At 35.3% G+C, this 27,049-nt stretch overlaps 1 protein-coding gene across 4 annotated transcripts; it reads right to left on the minus strand.

The window, feature by feature from the left end:
• LOC142640962 (anaphase-promoting complex subunit 1) lies at positions 1–26,732 on the minus strand. 4 transcript variants are annotated; one of them, XM_075815302.1, is made up of 37 exons: positions 26,344–26,732; positions 26,027–26,090; positions 24,809–24,893; positions 23,713–23,999; positions 23,415–23,520; positions 23,140–23,300; positions 19,447–19,634; positions 19,278–19,347; positions 18,479–18,649; positions 17,747–18,228; positions 16,792–17,251; positions 16,074–16,412; positions 15,264–15,347; positions 13,750–13,842; positions 13,558–13,617; positions 13,011–13,109; positions 12,556–12,696; positions 11,243–11,323; positions 11,081–11,152; positions 10,651–10,722; positions 9,612–9,705; positions 9,445–9,527; positions 9,226–9,279; positions 9,008–9,085; positions 8,753–8,874; positions 8,503–8,663; positions 7,897–7,973; positions 7,698–7,811; positions 7,423–7,524; positions 5,968–6,108; positions 5,434–5,607; positions 4,953–5,016; positions 4,728–4,867; positions 4,491–4,648; positions 2,192–2,270; positions 1,749–1,847; positions 1–876 (listed from the first exon to the last, which is right to left on the minus strand). In XM_075815302.1, the coding sequence occupies exons 1-37, from the start codon at positions 26,568–26,570 to the stop codon at positions 493–495; spliced, it is 5,466 nt and encodes a 1,821-aa protein (XP_075671417.1). In that variant the 5' UTR covers positions 26,571–26,732; the 3' UTR covers positions 1–492. The 4 variants fall into 4 exon arrangements, with proteins under 4 accessions (XP_075671417.1, XP_075671418.1, XP_075671419.1 ...); XM_075815303.1 differs by lacking the exons at positions 13,558–13,617; positions 13,750–13,842; XM_075815304.1 differs by lacking the exons at positions 10,651–10,722; positions 11,081–11,152; positions 11,243–11,323.
• Positions 26,733–27,049: the final 317 nt, after the last annotated feature.

The following is a 27,049-nucleotide window of genomic DNA, read 5'->3' on the forward strand; positions in this document are numbered from 1 at the left end:
TTGAGCTCTTCAACAGTTCATTTCTGCTTTTCTTTAAAAAATAATAATAATAATTTTCGTAGTTCCTCAATGTGAAGTATTCCATTCCATCACACACACACACAGATCTATAAAACAGATAAATTAAGTACTCATTGTCATGGTAATACAAAATTTAACCGGACCTTAACACATATATACCTTTTACACTATACATCTACACTTGGGTGCTATTGCCATAGCTTTTAAATAAATCGCCAGGAGCCTGCAGGTTGTAGTTTGTTCACCAATCCTTCATCCGAGTAAAATCAAAACATACAGACCATCCCTTGCAGAAACAATCGGCTGGTAACATACCGACATGCTGCCTGTTTTTCCCCTTTCTTCCTTTTTGTTAAACCCAACTTGCAAAATTCTTAACAGAACTATTATAACTCACCAAGATATCAATAGAGTCCAAATACAGCAATGCCCTTCCTTTGATGAGACATAATGTAAGACTCAGGCAACTGACTAACAAGACAAGAATTTATCTATCTCACCAATAGCATTGATGTGAGTGCTTGGAAATAACAAACGCAAGAAGGGAGTTAAAGATGATGACATGAGCTTAGGTTTGATTCTCTCCGCTGCTGTCTTAATCACAAATGGAGCCGGTACTCCAAACCACTGAAGGTACCATGAAAGAAGTATTGCACCTTTCTCTCTCTCAGATTCCATAATAGGCCATTTCCCAGAGTTCAAATAATTACAAAAATCATCCTTCAATCCTGGCGAAAAATTTAGGAGCTCATCCACCCTCTTCCTAAGAGACCCTATAAATTTAGATTGAACAATGCCACCTCTAGAAGTGGTCAATCTTCCACTCAACAGAGCTTCAGTGTAGGTTAGTGCAAGCTACAAGCAAAAATGGGTAGTACAAAAATTATTCTCCCAAAAACATTGCAAATAAAACTAAACATAATAAAGACTGGGCAAATTGTGGATAGTAATTGAGGTTTTGGATCTGGTCATGACTGATTTCTAATTATTGGGTAGTTGTAAGTGACTTCTGTAATAGAGGAAAAGGAGACCCTTTTTTTTTGTGACTGTTAAGTTAAACAAAGCACCCATTGGGTTATGAACCCACAACCTAACCCTCCACCTTATTATTATGGGGGAGAGATGCCATGACAAAGTAAGTGTGTGTATAATATATATATATATATATATATATATATATATATATATATATATATATATATATATATATGTAGATACGGTAGAGTCCAAATTGTAATCATAAACAGTATTATTATCTGTACTGATCCAAACATTTAGGTTCAATTTGAATCCAAGTATTAATTGTATATGCAAGAGTTACTTAAAAATTTACAGTTTAAAAGGATAATTAATATAAGATCTTATATATAGCAGAACTCAGAAGTTTTCTATATCTATTATTTTCAATTGGATTAGGATATTAATTGGGATTAATCACCTAATGCTAAATTCGAATCCAGTCTGATGCTCTGATTATGATCAAATCTTAAGAATCTGATTAAAATTTGAATCTTCTAAACAGGTTCCATGTGATAAATAGAATCTTAGATGATCCAATTTAGTTGGACCCTCCCAACCGCTAGTCCAAAATTAGTTGCACATCAACTTATAGCAGAAATCCAGTTGTATCAGCACACAATCAGTGGAATGATCTACAAAATCATGATTCCAGTAGAAATGACTTGGTACAATTAATAGATCAAAGAGCTAGAATTTCAGTAACTTACCTTTAGACTAGAGATAAAGATTGAGTCACTTAAAACAACAGTACCACTTGTAACCTGATCAGCCATAGACGCAATTGTTGTATAAAGTGACAAATACACCTGGATAATATCAACAACAACAACAACAAAAAAAAAAAAAAAGTGAGAAGTTCCCACTAAATAAGAATGCAACATTGGAGCATTGAATATTTGAAGTTTGTCATGAGAAGATTCCAAAAAGTAAGGATAAGCATTCAGTAAACTGAAGCAATCATAAAACAGTTGCAAGTGTTCCATCAGGGAAAACTTGTATAAGACATGTAACTTCACACATTTCAACACACATAATTATATGATAACAAAAGTATTAATGCTACCATTATCAGGAAAACTAACTTAGGTTGTTCATATTACACTGCATTGAAAAGCACAGAAAAGCCAGTCCTTGCCAAATTTATAGTTACCTGTAGAAGAGCTGGCCTGTCCTTACTCACACACTCAAATAATACTTGCAAGCAAAATTCCTGGAAATCAACATCGGATCTGCAGGGATGTTTAATGAGTAGAGTATAATAAAGAATAAAAGAATTGAATCCCCTGCTAAGGGAAACAAAAAAGCAAAAGTAGCAGCATCATAGGTAATTGTTTTAACACTATTCTTATGATTCTTCACATGTTCAATTAGGTCTGTTCATACTAACGCAAGAACAAATTTAAGTGTGGTGTCTATCAAAAAAAAAAAAAAATTAAGTGTGGTGTTGCAAACATAAACCCTTTTGCACCAATCCACTCTATTAAGAGCAAATATACTCCATTGAGTCCATTGACATTGATGTTGTTCATAGTAAGTCTTTATTTAGCCATCTGCTGTGCAATAGCTTTAGATTTCATGTATATATTTATGTACATCTGGACATGTTTCATATAATTACCAAAGGACTACAACTAACAGCAATCTCGGTTTGTTTTTATGCATTGTTGGACACCAATATCCATCTGCTTTATAGGTTTGTGGTTGAAAAACAGGCTGAATTGATTATTTTGGGGGCTTACATTTGATACAAATAAGTTATTATCTCGAATGTTTTCACTAGGAATAAACAATTACCAATAAAATGCAGTTTTAAACCACTTTATAGCTTTTTTTTTTTTTTACTTTATAAGTGATGCAATTTTATTAGACAAAAGAAAAAAGAGGCAATGAGTTCATGATAATGAACACAGAGGATCAAAAATTACAAAAGATACAAAGAAATCAAAAGGGAGGTCAAAGGGAAATTAGAAAATCAAAAGTGGAAGAACAATCAGTGACCCCAGCACCTAGACCAATCAAAGAGAGTGCAGTGAAACACAGATTTTAATTGATCCAAGGAGCTCTCAGAGTTATCAAAATAGCGGTGATTCCGTTCCCAAACAATCCACATCAAGCATCCCGGAATTAAGTTCCAAGTATCCGAACCATGCTTCCCAAGCCATTTTCTCCAGCAAAATAATGAATTCATAACCAACTCTGGCATGACCCAATGAATCCCAAATGACTGAAGCACATCTCACCCCAAACCACCTCCCCCCCCCCCCCCCCAACAGCACATGGGCAACAACACAGTGCAGAAAGAGATGATCTACTGATTCTCCCTCCCTTCAGCATATACAGCACTGATTTGCTAATAGAATCCCTTCTGCATAAGGTTGGGCACAAGATCATCCAACGTATGAATCCAATTCCAAGCTGCTGTCCACAAAAAGAACACAACCCTCCTAGGAATCTTAGGGCTCCAAATACCCTTCCAAGGAAATGGGAAGCTGTTAGCAACCCTAATTGCATGATAGAAAGATCAAGTATCAAATTTACCGCTTCCTTTAAGACACCAGCGCAGCTTGTCTTTCCCCTCACCTGTTGGAATCTTGAGTATAAATATAATCAAGAAAAGTCTACCGCCTCTATTTCCCAATCATGAAAGGTTTGGTGAAACCTCAAATTCTGACTTCTACCCTCCCCAACCACCTGAAGGCCTAAGACGTGGGAGACAAAAGCCTCCTTATCAGCTGAGCAAGCGCAAAGATCAGGGTAAAGGAGCCTAAGAGGAGTGTCCTCTGCCCACTGATCATGCCAAAAAAGAATATGATTGCCTAAAACTTCAAAAGCTACATGAGGAGAAAAAGTATCCCAGCCATCTTGAATACTATGCCATAGATCACACACATGACCATGAGCTCCCCTACTAACTTTAGTGCTCCATCCCCCCCATCCTCCCTGTATTTGGTGGCAATAACCTCCAAAGGCAAGAGACTTCGTCACCAAACCTCCAAAGCCATTTACCCAACAAAGCTTGATTGAAATGCACAATCCCCCTGATCCCCAGTCCACACACCTCAATAGGTGAACAACTTTATCCCATGCCACCAAAGGGTATTTAAACCCCCCATCTGACATCCCCCACAAGAAATTTATTTGAATTCTATACCACTGTACAGCATTAAATATTCTTTAAAATAAGGCTATGCTCAAACACAGTATTAAAACAAAATCCATTGCCTAGGAATCCTTACAACTTTATATTTATATAGTTGATCATCACATAAGGAGAAAGGAAATTATACAAGCGACCTTAACCCTAAAAGCAGCTAAAGTATGACAGGATCACAAGTCTAAAAATCAGGAACGAGAGTGAATTACACACAACACCAAAATTATGCGGTTCTTAAATCTGAGAAATCAAAAGCAACAAGGCAAGTCAAGAAAAAGAATACATAGATACTTGCCTGCTATTCCAGGAAGGATCACAGCAGAGTTGTGCAAAAGCAATTAAGCTAGGATCAGATGAGAAGGTACTGACCAACTGATCAACTGTAATGGAACCAGGTCCACTGCCACTGCTAATGCATGGATCAAATGCTGTTGAACTTGTCAAGCCGAATACCTGGATCAAAGAAAAATTGATATTGAATTAGTCATCTTAGATAGAGCAAAACAGTCTCAATATGTGATAAAATACTAACCTTGTGCATTGCTCGTGACAGAAGAGACTGACAGCCTACAGGATCATCAACATACGAACAAGCTCCAACCTTTCGTTTGATATACAGAACACCAGAATTGAATGGGCTATTCTTGTCCCTGAAAGTCCACCAAGGTTTATCTGTTGAAAGAATAAAATTTTAATTTTATCTTAAGCTTCTTGAATTAAAACAAAAAATGGAAGTATAATAGTGCTTTATCTGTACCTTCAGGGCAAAGATCTATTACTTGAGACCAGTACCGAGGGCCACAAACGCGTATTGTCTTCAGCTGCAAGCAAAATATCAAATAATTTATTATCCACAAACTAAATGTCTCAAGTACAATGAATCTAAGCTGAGCAGACAGATTCTATCCAAATCCAAGGTCAATTAACCACGGGTAATGCAAGGAAATTAGAAGACGGATACACGCACTTGCATTAAAGTAGCAACAAGATGTGCTTGGAAACCAGCAAGTTTATGGCTTCCAGATGAGAAGAGACTATCATATTGAAAGCTCATTATAATAGCTCCGGTAAATGTAAAAATGCCTTATGACGGAAACTGTGCTCCATATAGTGGCTCAGTCATGCAAGCCCACAGACTTGCCATATAAGATTTCAATTTTATTTTGAGAGAGTGCAATGGAAGAAGAAGAGAAATTATGTATATCCCTCAGATTTCATTACGAGGATAGGAAACTTACAACAGCACGTTCTGGCAGAAGGCAAGGGGTAACCTCACAAAAACTTGTTTCTGCATAAAGTTCAGTTTCCCTAGTTGTAACTTCAAGAGGAGCATACACTGGTAGACCAGTATCAACATCAACTGTCTGGATCCAGCGAGCCTCCGTTGCAAGGACATACAAATGCCGGAATGCCTGAAAACAAACTTCCTTCAGAAAAACAAAAAGCAGCGACAATTGGACACAGGAGGAAGGGGAGAAGCATGTGCCTAGCCTTTCATCATAAATAATAATTTCAAAGACTTTGGACCTCAGCATCAGATTAATTTCAAAGAATAGCTCTTGTTCTATAATCTTAAAGGCTAGTAGTCATTTCCTTCTACAAAATCAGTAGAACAACTTTTGCATTTTCTGAAACATATAGAAGAAATAACTCATGATTCTTGGTCATGAGCATATTAATACAAAATGAGAGCTATTTAATGCACCGTTCAAAACCAATTGAAAGTTATGCATTCCTTATTTGTAACTCAATAGTTCCATGCTTAGTTATACCTGAAGGTGGCATCGATTGTCATTTGGTCCAGTAGGCAAGCGTGGATAAAGAGTGATCAGTAAAGCAGCAACAGAACTGTTGCTTGTTGAAAATGTTCGCATTCCTCCCCCAAGAAACAAGAAGCCAATTGCTAAGCTTACCTAGTACAATTAGAAGAAGAATAGCAATCAACATAGTTTTTCTCCTTTTTTTGTTTTATTATTATTGATAAATTACACACCCACCCAATGGATTTTGAACCCACAACCTCGCCCTTCTCCTAGAACTTATAAGGGGAGGATGTGACAGTTAAACTAGAGCTCATTGGTACCAATCAACATAGTTTCTCTCTCAACTTAAATGAAAACATTTGAACATGCTGAATGCAAAATTCAATATGAAATACCAAAGTAATGTAATCAGACATATCTTTACGTCAACAACAACCCAAACATGTGTCTAATGCATAATGAAGGTTGCATATAGAAATGCTGAGCCATGCATGAGATGATAAAATATTTGACAAGATTTTCGTAGTACATTAGGCTCTAAAAGTAATATTCCCTCCATCCCATATTATAGGTCCTCTATTTCATTTTAGAATGACACAAAATATGGTCCATCTTTTAAATGTCAATGAACACACTATTGATAACTTTCCTAACTTATCATCTACTGTATTTGAAAAGTCAATTCACTAATTTATTTAGGTTTAAATTTAAAGAGGGTAGCTTCATAAACTTAGGGCATGTTTGGTATGCGGTAATAGGTCCTATTATGGAATGGTTATTCAAATGTAATAGTTATTCGGTTATTCGATTGCATCTTCATTACAAGGATAGTTATTTTTTTAGGATTAACTATTCCTTAAATTGAGGAATAGTTATCCTTCTCTGTTATAATAACTATTCTTTAATGCATGTAACAACTTTTGAAATTAATATATTTCTGAAAATACAAACTTTCTATATGCATATAACAATTATAAAAATAAAAATAAAAATAAAAATCATCAAAAAATAATCTCTCTCTCTCTCTCTCTCTCTCTCTCTCTCTCTCTATATATATATATATATATATGTTGTTATACAAATGGGATATGAAGATGTTTTCTAGGTCTTTTTTTTTTAAATTATATCCATTTGATGTTTTCTTACTACTTTTTTTTTTAAATTATATCCTTACTATTTTCTTGTAATAGACATTTATGAGCATATGACTTTAGTGTTTGAGTTCATGAAACAGATCAAACACAAATTTTTGAACCCAAAAAGTATGCAGGTTTTTCTAAATGCTCCAGAACAACCATGAAAAGCCCATAATAAATCCATTACTGGATTTCAGATCTCATAATATGATAAAAACAATGAATATGAATTATGAGCAGTTCTAGAGGCAATATGAGGTCTGATGCAATAAAATATATATATATATAATAAAAAATTTAAAATAAAAAAATAAATAAAAAAACTTACTGCCATCTGAATACCATAATTGGCATGCCCATCAGCAGAATTTCTGCTGCGGAGAAATCTCAACAATCGAAAGGTTTGTAGATGCCCAGAACCAGCCATAATCTGCTCCCTCAAAACATTCATACCAGGATTTAGCCACGACAATTATTTTCAGGACAGAGAAAAGCAAATAATAATAATAATAATAATAATAATAACAACAATGATGATGATGATGATGATGATGATGATGGTAATGGTAAAAATTTAAAACCAAAGAAAGTAATCAAATTTACCACAGAGAGGGAGAGAACAATTAGGTGAAGGCATATCTCTAATGTTCCCCGATCAATGTAGTGAGACAATCCCTTTGGGAAGGTGTTTCCACTTGTAGCAGAAACAGGCTTGATCTATACGCATAAAAATTGATATTTACTTCTAAATAGACACATAAATTTAAGCTGAAATTGAGGAGCATCATGCCTAATGTCAGACCTCATTAAGGAAGTAGACAGCATATTCATAGAGTAATTCCTGTGCATTTCCATTCTTTGCTCCAGCAAACCTTAACCCTGCCCACAATTAAAGATAACAAATATCAACTTTAACTTCTACTAATTGCTGCAATTAATAAATACACAAGGCAGCAATAAAGTCTAAAAAAAATTTGCCAAAGACAACAGTTAAAATAAATTAAATAATACTATCTACCAACATCACAATAATCAAACAATTTAAACCAGAAGTCAATGTCGTTAAGGAGGAATTGTTACTTAGATTGCCAAAAAATGTACCCCCACTGTATTGTTGGTCCTCAATTCCATTTTGGGATGCCCTAAAATATTCCTAATTTGAAAAGTCAATCAACACGAATTTTAACGACTTACCAAACTTACCCTTTAATTTATTTGAAAAGTCACTTACCCTTTTTCATTTGCATTATTTGAGTTTAAATTAAAGTTAGTATAGAAAACCCATACCTTCTTATTTGAAAGACAATGCAATGAATGACAATCCCATAAAAAGTCAAAAGCTAAACCAAGTACCAACATGGTGACGAAAAGAGTACATATCATGTTATAAAGAAACATAACAACTTACCAAGAGAAATACATGCTCCAGCCACTATATTAACATAGGCCTGGACAAACGCTTCTGCGTCCATGTCATCAATATCACCGGAATCATCCCTGAGGCCTTTGACACCATGTTGGATAATTTCAGGAATCTGGGACTGAATCCAATCTTTAGAAGGATGAATCCTACAACAAACAGCTAATCATCTTAGATCCGAAGAGAAACTAATAGTAACAAACTAAGTTGTTGGAACAGTTCATAATATCAGCACTACCTGCTCCACATTATCAAATTCCGAGCAATGACACGAAGCATTATGAAGTCAGGCCTCACATATTGCAAGTCAAAACGCGTATTAGGTATAGAAAGCTTTGACATAATTGCCTCTGATTCAGTCTGTTAGGAACAAGGGGCAAAGTGAGAAAATCTTGGTAATAAGGCGTTTGGTGATTGGAACGGTCAGAGACTGATGCACTTGTTAATGAAAGTTCACTCAAATCAACTCAGAAGGTCCTTTACTGGAAGTTACCTTTAAAAACATTAAAGCAAGAGCAATTGTAGCTCCTGGTGCAGTAACATCAACATTTACTGATGTTCCATCCATCATCTACAAGACAAAATCATCATTAAAAGAAATGTCAACATCAGTTACTCGGGAAAAAGGAGAAAAAAAATCCACAATATGTTTTGGACACAAGTTTTAAATTATGGACAGTGAACAATTGAAGCTATGTAAAATCAGACAACCTGAGCAGTTCCACGATTTTGTTCCTCTGTTAACAGGGTCAAGAAAGATCGTTCCTGATGAGGAATAAAACCAAAAAGTGGAAGAAAAAAAATATAATCTAAGTTATGAGTACGATATTTCAGATACACTAAAAGCAACCAAATAAAACTCAAGATTCAAGAGTACTAATCCAGATTTCTGCCCCAAAAAAGAAATAATATATTAATTCAACAGCATACATTACGAGCTTCTTTGCCACCAATATAATGGAACAATCGATCAACCATTGAGTCTATGCAACCAAGTGTGTCTCCACCCCGACCTTCAGTTAACATAGCATGGTTAGCTAAGACCAAAATTCACAAGATTTGATTAATAGTGGTGTCTTAATAGTTATTATTCATACCCAAAGCAACAAGACCCAATGAAAATCCTGCCGAAACTGCATAACCCTCCCTTTCAAGTACGTTATCACCTCCACTTCTACGACCAATTTCACCCTGTAAAATAAGAAATAATATAAGGTCAACTAGAGAGCAACTGATGACAAAAAATAAATAAATCTCAAGAGGAAAATTTTATAATCAATACTCACTTGTTGCAAATGTCTACTTGGCTAGAGCATAACACAGTCATATATGTAATAGTATACAAAGGAATGATGTTTAAGCATATTTGGCATTTGATTTACTATTAACTAAATACTCAAGCCAACGATATCATTTGAAATTATCTTTTGATCATAAACTGTCCATATAATATCACCATCTAAAAAAGAGGGAGGCAATCGCATTGTTTGATACAAAACCTTGTGGTTTTAATCAAAAATTCTAGGGACACAAATTTTACCACAACTTGAACATGTCAAATGGTGATTGGATTATTTTTCACCAAATAGCAATAGCGGTCCCATGTGTAAGTGATGCAATCCAATCACAAACTGGCAAATGTGTAAGTTGTGGCAAAGTGTGTGGTAAAGTGTGTCCCTAGAAGAATTGGGTTTTAATGACTACTCATACAGGTTCTTGTAATGCAAAATACAGACTTGTTAAATGCCCTTAATGGTTTAACCAAAGTGATACTAAGTACAACATACTCAGAAGTCACAATGATAAAAAGATTTTAAAAACATTATCTAAATGTACTGGAAAGTTTTCAAAAAGATAAGTTTACATCCAATAAGAATAGATCATATACACGCACAAAAGGGGGACAAAAAATATCAACTTAAGATAGTCCCGGCAGAATTGAGAGAGAAAATCCAGCTTCAACCAAGAAATAGGTTCATTTACACTACTTTAACAGATACGCATAAGCATCAAATAGAGGTCATACTTATTCTCCTAAAAAACGAATAATTAACATGCCTTTTAACCAAATATATAGAAGAAGTTACCAACAAATTAAGATTTCTACTAACAAAGCATCGAGATAAAATTACATACCAATAAAATCTGCATTGTTTGTGGATGTGCTGACCCTTCATAAAGAATTCCAACTGACATTAATGCTGCTGACTGGACCATCAACAAGAAAGAATGCATAGAAAAAATCAACATTTGGAGAGTAACCAAATAACCCTTCAAATAAGACCAACTAAAACAAAGCACCAAGTGCATCATGTAAAACTAGATTGGAAGTTTTAGGTAAAAATATTAGCAAATGAGGAAACATATTGGACAAAGAAATTTATAATATAGACATCCGATTCATTCATGTGTCTGTATAGAAAGTAAGTTTTAGCATAAATGTAAATTTTGGTTTTCATATGCTGGAAATGAACATAAATCAAAATTAGGAGAAAAAAACATCTGCAAAGATAACTTACAGGCAAATTTAGTTGGTAATACAAAGATGACAGCTTATATTGCATACCTGCAGAAGGGTTGGTAACTCCAACTCTGGAAAGGAAGATGGATGTCGAGAAGGTATATGAAGATAAAGAGACTGCAACAGGATGATGCAATAAGTTCAACTCAAACTATACATATATGGATGTCAAGAACGTATATGAAGATAAAGAGTATCTGTTTTTACTTTTGATATCCCCGGTTGCATTGTTCCCCTATAAGAAGCTGCCAGGCCAAGCATTATTCCTGCAGTTGTGCTCTCATGTTCCTACAAAAGTAAAGTGTTACAAAGCAAAATGAGAAGCTAATTGTAGAAAGAATAGAAGAGAATACAAAAAGATGCTGACAGTAAATACTGAGCAGAAGAAGAAAACAAAATAGGCCAGACATCAAACACATATAACACAATAATAGAAAACATATGGCATGCCTTTTATGTAAACAGTACACAAATTAACAAAAACCACAAAACAACTATAGAAAAAATCCATTTATGCCGATCAAACCATTATTCCAAAGAAAAATCAGTGATCAAACATATTTGGAGAATGTCTCTCTACAAGTAATGTCCAATCTATTGCACCATGGTGCTTGTGGGAACAAACAAGTGAACTTGAATGGAGAGTGACACTGATAGCAACAAACTGGTATTGATGACAACATCTCTCTATGGAGTGGCAGCAATTATTTGGGGCAGGAAGTAGGGAGGAACACAGTGCCAAGGTAGTTGTGATAACTTGGCTGTGTTTTAAGTGCATGTGTGGAGGTTCTTAGAGTATAAGTGCATATGGACACCAACTCTTTGGTTTCACTTTCACAACACTGTCTTATCAAGTAGGTGTTGATATACATTGCTGACCCAATCGCATCAACCTAAGTTTCTGTCGGTCAACCAACAAGGTATTAGAGCCTATTTTATCTGTAGGTCGTTTTAATAACTTTTCAATTCTACATACCAAGGCCCACATGTTTAAGGTTGTGAGCAAGTCTGCACAACAAGGGGAGTGTTACTGTGTGCTAAGCTAGATATAAATTATTGGCGTGGTCTTTCAGCTTAAACTTTTTGGGTGTTATCCAACCAAGTTTAGGTTGGAATACAGGCTTCAAATATTCTTGACCAAAAAAAGAAAAACCAACTTAGATTTCATCTAGCTAGCAGCAACTGTAAATTAGCATTAAAATGGAACTTTAAATAGCTCCACTAAAATAGCAATGCAGTATATCTAATTGCACCATAGGCTACATCTGGTTAAAAGCATCAAACAGGAGTGAAAAATGTACTTTAACAACCCAAAAGATCCTTGCAGAAGCCACACAAATATTACTGGAAAACCTCAGATTTATGGAGACTAATTTAAGCAAATATGAATTCCTCAGAACAGAACAATGTATAACATCAATATCAGCAAAATAAGATATTTCAAAATTTAACCTCTCAAAAATAATACCCAAGGAACTAAAGCCAATGATGATAAATAACAAAGATCATAGAAACTAAACCTGCTGATAATACTGGTATATGTCAGTAAGATTCAAAACTCGCAGATATCCATGTAATCCTAATGCAAGAAGAAGCCCAGCATGAACAGCACTTGGTTCCTCAGGTTTGTTATATATTATCCAAGTTCTAGACATTTTCCCCTGCAAATGAAAGGCACACACATTTCACATAAAATTCATACAATTTAAAAGATAATACAGGTTACATAAGAAAACCAGGTTGGGTGGGGAGCCAAAATGAACAGAAACATAAACGTGCTTTCATCCTTTCACTGCACTTAATATAGACTCCACTAGAATATTTTAAAAATTCAATGTGCCGCAGAAAAAAATCTATTAAACTATTTTGCAAGGTAAGGATGAAACAACCAACTACAAGAACATCCTCCACAAAATAACAAACAAATATCACCAGCATAAATTAACCTATCCTAAATTAACAGATAAAAATAAACCTGAAGGGGGGCCAGCCTTAGTCCAGCAGCAACAGCATTGTGAAACTCAGGCCAAGATTTAATTTCTTGAATATTCCGTAAGTTCGGGTCTAGATTAACCTATCAAGCAACAACAACAAAAACAAAAACAAAAAAAAAGGTAAGAGCTTTTGAAGGTAAATGCTTTTGAAATGATGATAAAGGGTAAATATGGGAAAAAAAATTCATACGTCAAGACAGCAAATCAACACACGAACATGTCAACAAATGCTTTCCAGGAACAGAATTAAAAACAAATTAAAGAAGGGCAATACCTTTTTCTCAAACCAAAATTCCTAGGGTGAAATGATATTAGAATGGAACTATAAATTAGTTTTTTTTTTAAATCAAAAATAAATCAAAATCTCACTGAAAGAGATCTCCATTGTCAGTTCATGATAATAGATGTAGTAATAAATCAGTCAAGGCAACAAAGAATTCTAAAAAGCATGGCACATCAGATAACCATGCATGGACAGACAATAGAACAACACCAGTTTAATAATAGCAGAACTTAATATGAACATACAGTTGCATTTTGTTGGGCAGGCAACCGACCTGCTAAAACAAGCTTCGGAACTGTAAAGGCCTACAAAACATTGAAAGACAATCTATCAAGAAATGAAAGACTATCAACAAGAAACACATTTCACAAAAGAGCTTCTCCATAAGATGTGTGTGTGTGTGAGAGAGAGAGAGAGATTTGCTAATAAGGGAGTACCTCTGTTAACAGAGTATATATGGTTGCAAGGGTAAATGCCCCCCGACCAAAAGGAAGAGCAGTGGTCCTCTGAGCAAGGTTCCATAGCTGAGCCTTTACAAACAAAAAGAGGCAATGTGCATTGAGAACTATTATGTCCATTAAGAAGGAGAAACAAGAAGGGCATCAATACATCAATCACAAAATACAGAAAATCAGCAGAATTATTGTCCAATTCATTAAGCTGCTACATAAGTCATGTATGTTCACAATGAAGAACATTCAATTATTAAAATGTAAAATGTCTGCTCTTTTTAAATATTATACAACATTCTGGGAGGGTTTCCCAATTCAATTAGCTCCAATCTGCAATTAGTTTTGGTTTCAATTCCATTCAAGACCAAATATTTTTAAAACAAAGAACACAATACCAAAGAGAATCTGTTCTGTGGGCCTCTTGTTATACAAGTTAGTACAAACACTGTAACTTCATTAGTGAAAACTATATAGCATTGTCTTGCTTTCAAGAATTAGCCTGTGCTGGAATTGGAATCAGGAAATAGTTCTAGAGTCTAGGGCCCTGTCTCACATTCTCCAGTCACAAACTTTACCAATTCAGCTAACAGTTTCTTATTGGGAAAAACTTTGTGATCACTACCACAACATTACATATTGTGTTATCTTGATGTTCTCAAGACTAACCTATTGTGGAGAATATCAACTGTGGACATATGATTATCAAAAAAAAAAAAAAAAACTGTGGACATATACACATTGAGTTGCCAACTGTTCCATAAATAAGCTTATGAAGCTCTCATAATTTTGAGAATTACAAAACTGATCAATAACAAAGTAGTTATAATTCCCATGATTGATTATCATAAGTCTGAGATTCCAAGTAAAGCAAACATTGAATGTTCTGTTACCCACATCAAAATAATACTTAAGTAGATATGACACATGCAGAATACTAAAAGCACGAAGCATTTTTTTTAAACTTAAACTGTTAAAAATGCATTAATTAAGCATTTATTCTAACTACTGGGTTGCCCGTGGCAAGGCATTCTGATATGGTGTGTCCTGAAGTATAAGTGATGCCCAGACAGATTTGTCATAGTATTACCTTCTTTACAGCATATATGTCAAGAACCTTCATATTGGGTTGTAAGGGCTCATATTCATTAAAAAGTAAAAGATCATTTTGTGTTCTATAATTCTTCATCCTCACAGCATCAGACACTTGAATTCAAGAACTAGATGCCATTATGTTAACTAATGCTGAAGCCTGAAATAAACTAAGCAATAAGAAAGTTTATATTGGTGCCTAGGTAACAAACATAAAAAGGATATTTTTCCATTTTCCCCCCTAAAGATGACAGTCCTTAAACCATATCAGGATGCAGCAAATTCCTATCATTGTACTTATTCTTCTTCACTAAAGATCATACAATTTCAACCAAGAATTCAATTTACTATGGTGGGAGAGAGAGCTATGATATATCATTGAAAAGAATTAATAATTGGTTAAAGCATACCTGTTGGAGGTCCTGATCAGAGGCACTAGGGTTAACAGCTGTTTGAATTGCCACGGGTCTTGTAGAGCACAAAAGGCGTCGAACCTAGTGAAAATTATAGTAGCTATCAAACACAAAGAATACAATTAAACTTAAAATTTAACAACCATCACCACAAAAGGTACAATTTAAGGAGACGCCATTTGAAAAAATACTTTCAAACAATAATGGAACTGAAAATAAAATAATAAGAAGGTGAGATGTTGATTGACAATCATCACCTAAAGGGAATCACAACAAGGGTAAGAAAAATTAAATAAGATCCTGGAGTTTAAAGGACAATAGAACAGGCTTAATAACACATACAAACAGCCCAAGGAGTCGCCGGCCTAATAACATAAACAGAGCTTTCCTCACACCATATATGGTAAACTTAAAATAAAACAAGTTTATTTAGAAAAGTAAAATCAAGGGCAATAACCACAATCTATTTCATTTACCCCCACCCATCACAATTCACAAGCCTGTGGACCAACATACATGAAGAAGGTGACTGAATCTAGGAACAAGAATATGGATTATTCTTTGCATTATTGGGAACACATGGTTACAGCTGAACACCTTGACAATGTTAAACCACAAGCAAAACTAGATTACACAACATAAAGGACTACTGCATGCCTTGTCAAGGGTGTCATTAGGAAGGTGAACCATTTGTACCATTTTAGTTTTAATCTGCTCGCAAACTCTATATTTTTAATATGTAGGTACCTGAGGCATTAATTGGATCCATTCGAATATATCAGTTCAAAGTAGAAGCCCAAGACTGACCTCATTCAATCGCAGATCACGACCATATCTCAACTGTGTGCTAGAGTTGAAGATATGCTCCATACCATCAGTCATAGACCCATCAACAGAATCGGTATCTTCAAATTTGGTACTTTCCAAACCAATTGTATCAGAAACTGCAGAAGGAATTGTAACCGGATGCAAATGTAGCATGTAAGGCGTAGACATAGAGATCAAATTCACATTGGTTTGTGTCTCAAGTTCCCTTGATTTGCGTGAGCATGCCAAACAAGACAAAGCCAAATCTTCTCGACCAAGAAGAACATATGCAGCTGCAGGCCAGTCGGAGGGAGGAGATTCCCGACACTTATCCAATGCCTAATTTGTGCAGAAACAAACAAATATTGCTTAATGTGAGGAAATAGATGACGGCTAAAACATAAAAACACATCAGAAAGGTCAACAAAACTACATTAAAGGTGCAGCAATATAAATTGCATATTTCCAGAGAAAATAATATGAGTGTGACATCATCCAATATATTTTTCCAACACATTGATAGTGGGATAGAATAGGCAATTATCAACAACTCAAGATCAGCATCACATCTGGCAGTATGCTGTCATAATCTTAAAATAAACCTATGGACACCTTCAACTTTATAATAACAATCACCTTCATGCACTGTTTCAGTTTTTTTAGGTAATTCGCACCCGAAGTTCATATATATTTGATGCGTTATTGTTACACAACTTACATGTCGCAGAGGAAGAGATACACCAGATGGCAGTGAGTCTAGCTGTTGCAGTCCAAAATTTTCGCCAACCATTGCCAAAACTGTGAGCTCCTCATGTGTGCAATGTGATCCCATGGCAATGTTACAGTAAACACCAGTTGAAAGCTTTTTCCCAATCCGTTTGGCACCAGATAATAAGCTATAAAAGGAGACTATCTTCCGGGCCCAACTTACAACAGGACTCCCATCTTTACAAATTAAAGATGGTAGATCATCAATATTAGCAACACTACTTCCATGTTGCAAACAGTTTTCAAGCCATCGGAATAAACTGGGAGGAATTTTCCAGGAGCAGGAAGTCATGTCCATCCCAAATTTCTTAGAGAGACCAGGAAAATCACGAACATAATGATCTAAATAGCTTTCCTCACTCAGGAAATTGGCAATACTACACAATAGAACCGCCAAAAGCTCCAAGTCCCTATAATCAACAACTAAGTATTAAATTGCATTATTTAAATAAAAAAACAGAAAACAAAAACAAAAAACAAAAAAACTCAAAAAAGAATGTATCACAAATCATTGTTGCAATCCAATGAAGATAAGAACTCATATGTAGGACAGCTCAACCCAATTACATAGAGCAGGCAGTAAAACTGCAATGATTAGTAATAGAAGTACCAAGGAGTCAGTTCAGCCAACGGAATCCACCAGTAAATTTTTCAGCAGAAAGTAAGGCAAACACTTATGTGAATCCCTTATCATATTACTAAGTCTTGATTAGGCCTGTAAATTAGACAAAGAACCGTGAAATTCCAAAAATTATAGAAGTAGACTGTATATGCTTTCAATTATCATGCAACTTAGTTCAATGGTTATTGAAAGTCATTCAGCTTGCCTGAAGTATATAACTTAGGTCCATTCCAAATCCTAATGATAAGAACCAACATAAATCTACACAAGAAACAAAGACTACCTTTTGCGAAGAATATCCAGTTTAAGACTCTCATAAACTGCATGCAAAGAATCCAAACACTCCATCAATACTTCAGAGTAAAATGATTTTTGCAAACTTTGTGTAGCATCCGAATGTGACCTAGGTAAAAATCCCAGCACATCAAGTGACATCTCACAAGAAGTTCCAGTAATCAAGTTAAGTTCGTAGTTCTTGTGAAATTTGCTGCTAATAAGAAACTCCCAAGATGACTGTGGCACTGAATTTACAAAATCTTGAGTGTCAACAGAGCTTTTACACATTTGCGTAATAATAGTACAGAATGATTCCCATTCTAAATTAACACTAGAATCAGCATTTGATAAATAGGCAGAGTCGCCATCTTTCCAAAGAAGACCTAGAAAATGACTATAGAAACTGGAACTGAGCCCTTCAGCCATTGCCGTGATGCAGTCATCTGCCAACAAAGATGATGGGCTTCTTCGAAATACACATCGAAACATCTGGAAAACAGAATCAAAATAGAAAGAGAAAATTTTCAAGGCCATGGCAAGGGCTATCAAAGGAAGTCACTTAAATGCATAGAAACATCCATGGTTGAATACAAGTACAAGAAAAACTCAGGTAATTTGTTTATAAAAAAAAAGCACAATAATTTACAAAATGACAATGCTGTATATGTGTGTGTGTACATGTATTATTTATATATACGTATAAAGGGAAATGCAATGATAGTCTGATAAACAAGCATACCTGCCCATTATTTACTATTACATTGATACGTCCCTCAACAGCATCAGCCAATCCAATAATCTTTAAGTCATGGGACACAGATGATGTGTCCGGAAAATCCAAATTAAGCAAAGGTTGACTTTTACCCAAACACGAAGGTAACATATACCTACACAGGCATTGCTTTCCTGACTGCAATTGGAACATATATGTCAATTATACACATCACAAAGTGATACAGAGAAAAAGACAAATCAAAAATTAAGCAAGGAATCCTTTCTGTCTCATAAAAAAATTCTTGCATAACAAAATTATATAAGATGTACTACAGAATAGGCCTTCAATTTTTGTGAACAATAATCTCTTTTCTTTATGGTTGGACAAAACATAAGACAAACTGCATATGGCAAACCAAATCAACTCAAAAAAAAAGCTAACACCAATCACTTGGGATTGGCCATTTTTATCCCTTTTCAGCAACGAGTTATTATCTGGACATCCTATTGCAGTCATGCATATGCATTACAAAACTAGAAAGGTCAAGGGAAGAAAGTAGTCAAACTTCCTACTGCGGCTCACACCTTGTTGACTGCATCTATGATATCAAAACAATTACTTTTTAAGACAGAAACAATTCCAGTAAGAGACATACTTTCTCTAAAAATGCTCAAACATAATCAGTTCCTGTCAAAGACATGTATTCTCAGTATGATAGTAAAAAAGATAGCATGCAAAATGCACAAATAGAAAATAAATTAGACAGAAAAAAGGTTAACAGAATTAATGTAAGCCATGCTCTCATCATATGCGTATAGCTTACATAAAGAAGAAGGGCATTTTCTGGATTCAAGACAAAGATGTCTGCATACGATAGCTGTCCCACTTTAACCCTGGAAAAAGAGGAGGGAGTGGGGGGGATTGTCCCCAAGATTATAAAACAATTGGTCAAGATGAAAACCAAAAAGAGAGAGAAAGAAATGCAACTCTACCTTGGGCGCGTGACAATCACAGGTTCAGCTGCAACCGCAGGTATGCTCCAGCTCATGTCAGGTTTTATATCAAAGAGAATCTCATTATTAATTTCGACACTTTGTAGCCGTACAGACAACAACTTCTTTTGCTCTTGGTGAAGAAAACAAATTACAGGAGCTGCGTCATTATCAGTTGCCAGAAAAACCTGGAAAACATTACAGAACAGTAAAAATCAAAAGAAAAGGAAGAACAATTTATACATATGAAAATGTTAGCAGCAATTTCTCAAAGAAAAGGCAGCATATCAAGATGAATTAAATACAGATCACAAGCAACCAAAAAACAATGACAACAACCAAGCCTTAGTCCCAAAATTTTGAGGTCAACTATGTACCCTCAACAAACCAATAAGAATCAACCACATGTATTCTTCTTCACTATAACGCAAAAACATGTTGCCAAATCATACAACAACTAAGGGGCCCCTTTTAGAGGTTGGGATTAGTTTCTGCAATATGTAAAATTTCCAATGGGGGCCGGTACTCAAATATATTTATGAAACGATTGGTGGTGTGGGGACTCGTTTAAATGATATGTTTCCGGAAGAGTGCTGATTATTACACACTGGTGAATGCGGAGTGTGTGAGCCACATAAGTTGAAATCATGTTTCAAAACACAATTTCAAAATTATAACTGAAATCGTGTTTTCCAAGACTATGTGTACAGTTGTGTGCAACAAACATTAACGTAAGAGAAAATCAAAGGTTGAGTAAGAATTTTTAGAAATCTAATGAAGGGAACTAATACAAGATGCACAACAGATTCATTGTGTCCTTCAACATGATGGAGTAACCAGATTGGCCTCTCCATTCTTCTCCTTCAGTAAGATTGTTATAGTCATTAGGAATATCTTTGCTACATTATGGGCGGTGTTCGTAGTTTTTTTATTGAATCCAAACTTTTTCAGCTGGTGGTAGAGGAAGGGGGACGGTATTTTTCGTTAAAGGATTTTTGAGCAGAGTAGGTACTTCATGAAGCCGGTCTTCATGGGTAAGACAGTGGCACAATGGCTGATGAAGAATATAGAACAGATAGTCGTTGGGATCAGTCCGAAGTATTTTTTTTCATTTAGGGAAGGTGATTTCGCCTACACCCTCCAACAAAGCTCCAATTCTTTTGGCTTGTTCCTACTGTTAACTGAACTTAAAGTTGGCAGATCTAGGAGGTCCATTATTATTCCTGTTGGCAAAGCAAAGAATGGATGGAGGGTTTTTGGGTTAGAGTTAAGGATGATGTTGGAACCTGAAAACTATGCGAATGGTGGGACTGGGCAGTTAAAATTTGTGGCTCAGCTTCATAAGGATAACTCAAGGATTCAACCTTTTAAATCCTTTGCTGATAACGGTGCGTGGTCATGAGGTGCAGGTCAGAGGTAGAAAACAGTCAAAGAAGCAAAACCCAGCAATTAAACAAAAAATGTTGAGCAAAGCGCTGGTGAGCTTGCCAGGTCCGACGACTCTAGAAGGTAGAGTTGTGGGTTCTTGGAGCAGTACAAAGGAGTTTAACATTGGAGAGCCAAATCCGGTAGGATTTAATAGGAGATCTCCGTTGAATTTCAAATCAAATGGGATTGAACATGGTTTTGGAAATAATCGTGAACTGGGAAATTCTTACTGGGCAAGAAAAAGCTTGACAGTAGAAGTGAATGGAGAAGGAAAAAGGAGGGTGTGTATCCTTCTTTGTGTGGACTGTTGTATGGGATAGGATCCTTACAGGTGATAATATGAGGGGTAGAGGATTGGATTTTGTCGACTGGTGTATCATGTGCCGCAGTAATGGGGAGACAGCGAATCATTTGTTACTACATTGTGGAAAGGCTTATCGGCTGTGGAGTTTGGTGTTTAGATCTTTTGGATTTTCTTGGGTCTTGCCTGGTTCGATTGTGGATACTCTTTTCGGTTAGTGGAATTGGCCTAGAAAGCATTTGTCTAGCATTTGGAATTTAACTCCATATGCTTGATGTGGTGTCTTTGGAAGGAGCGAAATAGGAGGACGCTCGAGAACATAGAAAGTTCAGATGACCAGCTATTGGCCTCTTTCAGTGGCACTCTGTTTGACTGATCTAGGGCTTGGGGACTCACTTGTAGTGATTCTCTCCCTATGTTGCTTAGCTCTCTCTTGTGTACTTAGTTTCTTTTTCTTTTTTTATCTCTTTACTCTCTTTTTTCCCTTTGTATTTTTCTCTCTGCTTTATGTTTTTCTGCATAAGGCAGTGTTCTCGAATATATATCTTTTTTGCCTATCAAAAAAAAAAACATTATCATTTCCAGAACTGAATTGAATTGCAGTTGATAAAAATGCATCAATTGTGTTGTCTTTGAATGGAAAACACAGTTGGAATACTCAATTCAACCAGTATCCTTTTTTCTATTGGTGCATTTACACATGCACCAAGTGGGTTTCCAAAAGTAGATAATCTTGGGAATCATAAATTAATACTCATTGATTGGTGTTGTAAGTTCAAGAGTAGTGAGGAATCAATTGATCATCTTTACTTCATTGTATGGTAGCACCGGATATTTGGTGATTTGTCTTTACTTTATTTGGAGTTGCCAAAGACAATGACTCAGCCGCTAAGCTGTTGGAAAGGGAGATTTCATCATCATTGAAGTTCTAAGCTTGGAATGTCGTACCACTATGTGTTTTGTGGACAATTTGGGGTGACATAAAAGTCAAAACTTTTGATGGTGTAGAAAATACAATCCTCATCGGCAAGCAAAGAATGTCAAGATTTTTGTATGATCGGATGACTGTTTTAGATATTCCTTCTTGTACTTTCTTAGAATTCCTAAGCATCTTATATTTGACACTGTAAGCTTCATGTAAACCTCATCTGCATTTGCCTTCTTTAATAAGATAATTTACTATCTATAAAAACAGGAGTGTTCCCAACCCCTAATGAGCAAGGAATCTTGAAAGAAATTAAAATCAAAGAAAGGAAGAGAAAAACAACAAATAAAGCAGCAGATTGGCAAGGGCAATTATGATCTTAGGACACGGGATAACATCAAAACAATACTCAAAAAGATGTCTGAGGTGAGGAACTGCCACAAAAATCTGCAAATTTTGTAATTTGTTATTGAAACAGCATGCACCAAAAATGTCAAGAGCCTATCAGCTAAGTTGATCCAAATCCATGGAAATATTTAAAAGTTTCTTCAAATTTGAAATCCATTTTGTGTACTACTCTTTCCAGAAATCGGGTAAATAAATGTTACAATGAAATAAAAGCCATAATGAATATCAAAAAGGTCAAGATACTAGTGGCAGTGGCTATATTCTTAACTCTATTTGAGAAGAAGCTAAGTACCAAACCCATGTCAGCAACGACACTTATGTTGATCTAATCCAACAGACCCAAATAGTCATTGCCTCATTGGACCTTGAACCATTTGGAAGCAAGTTTCATGTTTGGCCTTTAATCCACTGCATGGTCAAAGATGCCAATTCAGCTTCTCCCTTTTAGTATTTAGTGCAATTGCTTAATGAAAAAATTTCTCTTTAAGCCTTCATCCAGTTTTACACTGCTCTATAGGTATATAATTAACTTAGAAAACAAGATGAAGCAAAACAATAATTAAATATAAATAAGAATTGCCTGATGAAATATTCATTCAAAAGACACAAAGATCAGTAAGTACATTGACACCTTACAAGCAGCTGTCTGGGCACCCTTCCCCTGCCATATTCTACGGAAAGAGAATTGTTTTGGTAATACACCAGCAGGAACTACATCAGTTGAACTACTATCTGCCAATTCAATGTTTGAATTAACTGCTTCTGCAACCCAGACCGAGTGTTGCATCTTTCCTGCATAAACATGACTATATCAGAAATGATGCATGTGGGACGCCATTAAAAGTTTTTCTTTGTACAAAGGGAGTTCCCAATTTAAAATTTGACTACAAGAGAGGCATAAGAAACCTTTGTTGTATGATGCCATAAGAGGAATCTGATCACTAGTCCATATTGTTCTTTCATCAAATTCCTTCATTATGTTCAATTTTCCTCTCTCTTCAATAAAAGTCAACTGACATTTTCAATAACAAAACTAATTTATCAAGAAGAAACATAGAACTGGAAAAGCCAAGTGTAAATTAGCAAAAACAAGGGACCACAGGCACAAGTTATGAACATGGGACTTAGCACATAATATATGTATATATATAAGACTTATCAAAGCAAATATCTGAGTAACAAGAGTAAAACAGAAATCACATACCTGTGGTTCCTCCAATGGATCTTTCAGAATTAGATGTGAAGATATTGAACCAGTGTCTCCCTTACAATTATAATCAGATCCACTCAGAAAATTGAGATTATGTTGTGGACTATGACTGGTCTCTCTCCTACGACGGTGTACATCACGTACACCTAATAAAGGACTTGAACATGAAAAAGGAGAATGTGTTGGGGAATGCACTTCAGCTGCCTGCTGAAGTAATAAGCCAAATGGAAGAGGCCATATCGATGCAATGGTACGAGGAAGTGTAATAGATACTACCTCACCTATCCAACAGAATAAGAACTCAGTTTCAACATACTATGAAATGAATAAGGTGCTTACTAATATTAATAAAAATTATTCTTATTATTAAATACCCAAAAAAAAAGCTTGAAATAATCACACATTATGATTTACAAATAAAACAAATCAGTAACATTTCCCATTGTTGTGGCAAATTGTTAGTATGATAGAATGATTTTGGCAAGGAGTTCAGAACTTTCACACACTGACTCTAGTCCTGACACATCAACAAGAAAAAGAATGAACTGCGACCCACCATTTGATGGGTTTTAGCAATAGCACCAACCAGACAGTCATAAGCCTGATTAAAAAAATTTCATAAATCCAGTCTAATTTATTCTTCTCACAAATCATCATTAATCATTTCAAATTCTGATTTGAATTTCAAAGAACGGTAGTGGATTTTTTTTAGCACACTGGGACTATTAAACAGGAATCATGAAATAGTCCATCCATGCATCTCTATTTTTTCCTTGCCTATCTGGTAGAACATCACTGAGTTCCTATCTTGTAATTGATACTGAAGTGGCAAGAGTGCTAGTAATTTTTCATTTCCTTTTTCTTTTTAAGAAAGAGTGCTGGTAATATTTAAAAGAAACTTTGTAATTCTTTTAGGCTACAGAGAGCTACTCATCGTGACCTGGTCATAACCTTTTTCATTAATAAATTATTTTGCTTATCAAAAAAATATATATTTATAAGAAAGTTTTTCTTTTTACTGCAGAAGAGCAATGTCCTGAGAATATTATCAAGTAATTCAATTACCACCGAACAGATCCTGCCTGCTCACCTGATGTGTTGTAGATTGTTAAAGACTCAATTTGTAAGACACAGAGAAGAGCTTCAGCCATATTACCCAGACGACACCAGCACACCTAGAATTTTGATAAAATTATAGCCAAGACTAAAAATTCAGTGAAGTGAATCAAAATTAAACAAATACCATGCTATCTAAAAGACCAACAAAATGACAGATATAACAAAGTATGTTTAGTTTTTATACAGTACTAAGAAGAAGCTCTAATGAACAAATAGGCAAAAGAACCATAGCATTACTGCTTTAACCGAACGTTAAAGGCAAATATAAAAATCATAGGATAAAAAACAAAAACAAATGCCTGAATATATTAGCTCTAATGGCATCTGCCTCAAAACAACTCAAGCGATATTTACGGCAAAGGATTTCCAATCATTTTCTAACAATATAATATTTAGCATCTGCGTGGAGACATGCTAGCAATCATATTTAAGCCACTAGGGGAACATTGAATGCCACTAGCCAATCTATGAGAATGTAAATATTATTTTATGCCCTGTATCGAATTTTTGAGGCAGATTTTTCCATATACGGAATAGAAAAGCAAGGTAATATAAAGAAAGCAAAGCATAAAATGAATTCAAAAAGGGAAGGCGGGTCTAAACAGCCTGCACTATGACATAAACCTCAATTCTGGACAGATAGATGAAAGATCAAATCAAAATAGATATCAACGGAAGAAAAAAAAAAACAAACAAACAAACAAACAAATAAATTGACTCAGGCTTACAATGTGCATGAAGAAATGTGCCAAAAAAACATATTCTCTAAGCAACCATAAGAAAACCCATGTTAAAATAACAGCAACAAAATATCTCTGCAGAGTCTAAAGAACAACAATGCACATGGCATTTACTCCGAGGTGTCTAACTTAGCTTAATAATATGATTTACACGAAAACGAAGAAAAGAATATCATTTTAGAGAAGGATTTACCACAAAACTTTACCATTACAAAAAAAGGTATATACTTGTGTATATACACATGGGAAAAACTTATGCACAATCCGTTAGATGCAATACATAATGTTCCCCGATTATATACGAACACATGGTTGCGTTAATTAATGAATTACAAACAGTGTAATCTATTCCTAAGACAATTATATTCAATGCAGCAATGACTGTACCTAAGTTTTTCCCATTATATATATCATCAATTTATATACTGTGCACCGTAGAAAATAAGTACCTTGATAATTGGGGAGGGTAAGGTGAATCTCTTAAATACTCTTGAACCTATTGTCCATATTATCCTGTTACAAAAAAAAAAAAAGTGGAACACAGTACAATTCAATCTCTTAAAAATCAAATAAGCAAGTTGTTAAATTGTTCATGGCACAATGTGATTATTACAAATTAACTGAGCTAGGAATTAATTTGAAAAAATATTTGGTTATCGAGAAAATGCAAAGACAAAATTCAAATTTCTGCGTAATGTTTTAAACTCAAAACCCTAGAAATCATAATCTAAACTTCGTTTTCTCAGTGAAACTACACAGAATTTACCGGCTCCCTCTGATGAAAAGCTCGTGATCGCTCCGATCGCTAAACGCGGAGCCCGAAGCGTGTTGTTCGCCGGATTCGTCTCTTTCCCGAGCGACTTCGGGGTCGAAGAGAAAGTAATCGTACTTGTCAGTGACATTATCGGCGGGCTTTCCGTCCAGGGCTTCGGCGATTAAGCCGAAGGGCTTGAACTCGCCGAGCACTGTGAGGCGGCGAACCCTGACGGACATTGTGGGAGCTGGAAAGATTGAGTGAGAGAAATGTAGCAAAGTGGAGTGGAAGTTTGTGTGAGAGTGAGAGTGAGAGAGTTTCTCCCGCTCTTTTTTTTCTATGTTCTCTTTTGTGTTTGTGGAATTAGCTGGGCAGGGGATTTGGGATAATGGATTTAAAGTTTTAACTATTAAACCCTAAAGTTGTGCTCTAAATCCGACAAAAAGCTATTTTTACCAACTCTATAACCAAGATACAAGATTATTGCACACTCTTAGGGTCATGGTCACCCTACAAATACAAATATTTGTGAAGTGTAGAGATTAGGATTAGGATTCAAGTCTTTAAGAGGGAGCTTCACACACATATACACTTATACTTAAATTAAAAATAAATAAAAAAACAAAACAACCAAGATATATGCTATATCAAACAAATTTAACAACATGCTACAGTGGTATGCTAGTAGTTGCTACTATTATTTAATTATTTTCTCTCT

Source organism: Castanea sativa, chromosome 6, assembly GCF_040712315.1.
Source record: "Castanea sativa cultivar Marrone di Chiusa Pesio chromosome 6, ASM4071231v1".
NCBI lineage: Eukaryota > Viridiplantae > Streptophyta > Magnoliopsida > Fagales > Fagaceae > Castanea > Castanea sativa.

Bases quoted from the DNA above. Each gene is read 5' to 3' on its own strand.
- LOC142640962 (XM_075815302.1), bottom strand. From the start codon at position 26,570: ATGTCCGTCAGGGTTCGCCGCCTCACAGTGCTCGGCGAGTTCAAGCCC. The intron at 24,000-24,808 runs GTGAGCAGGCAG...TCTGTTGGATAG, and splicing joins AACAATCTACAACACATCAG to GTGAGGTAGTATCTATTACA. The intron at 7,525-7,697 runs GTAAATTTGATT...TTGAGGGAGCAG, and splicing joins TTGTTCTCTCCCTCTCTGTG to ATTATGGCTGGTTCTGGGCA.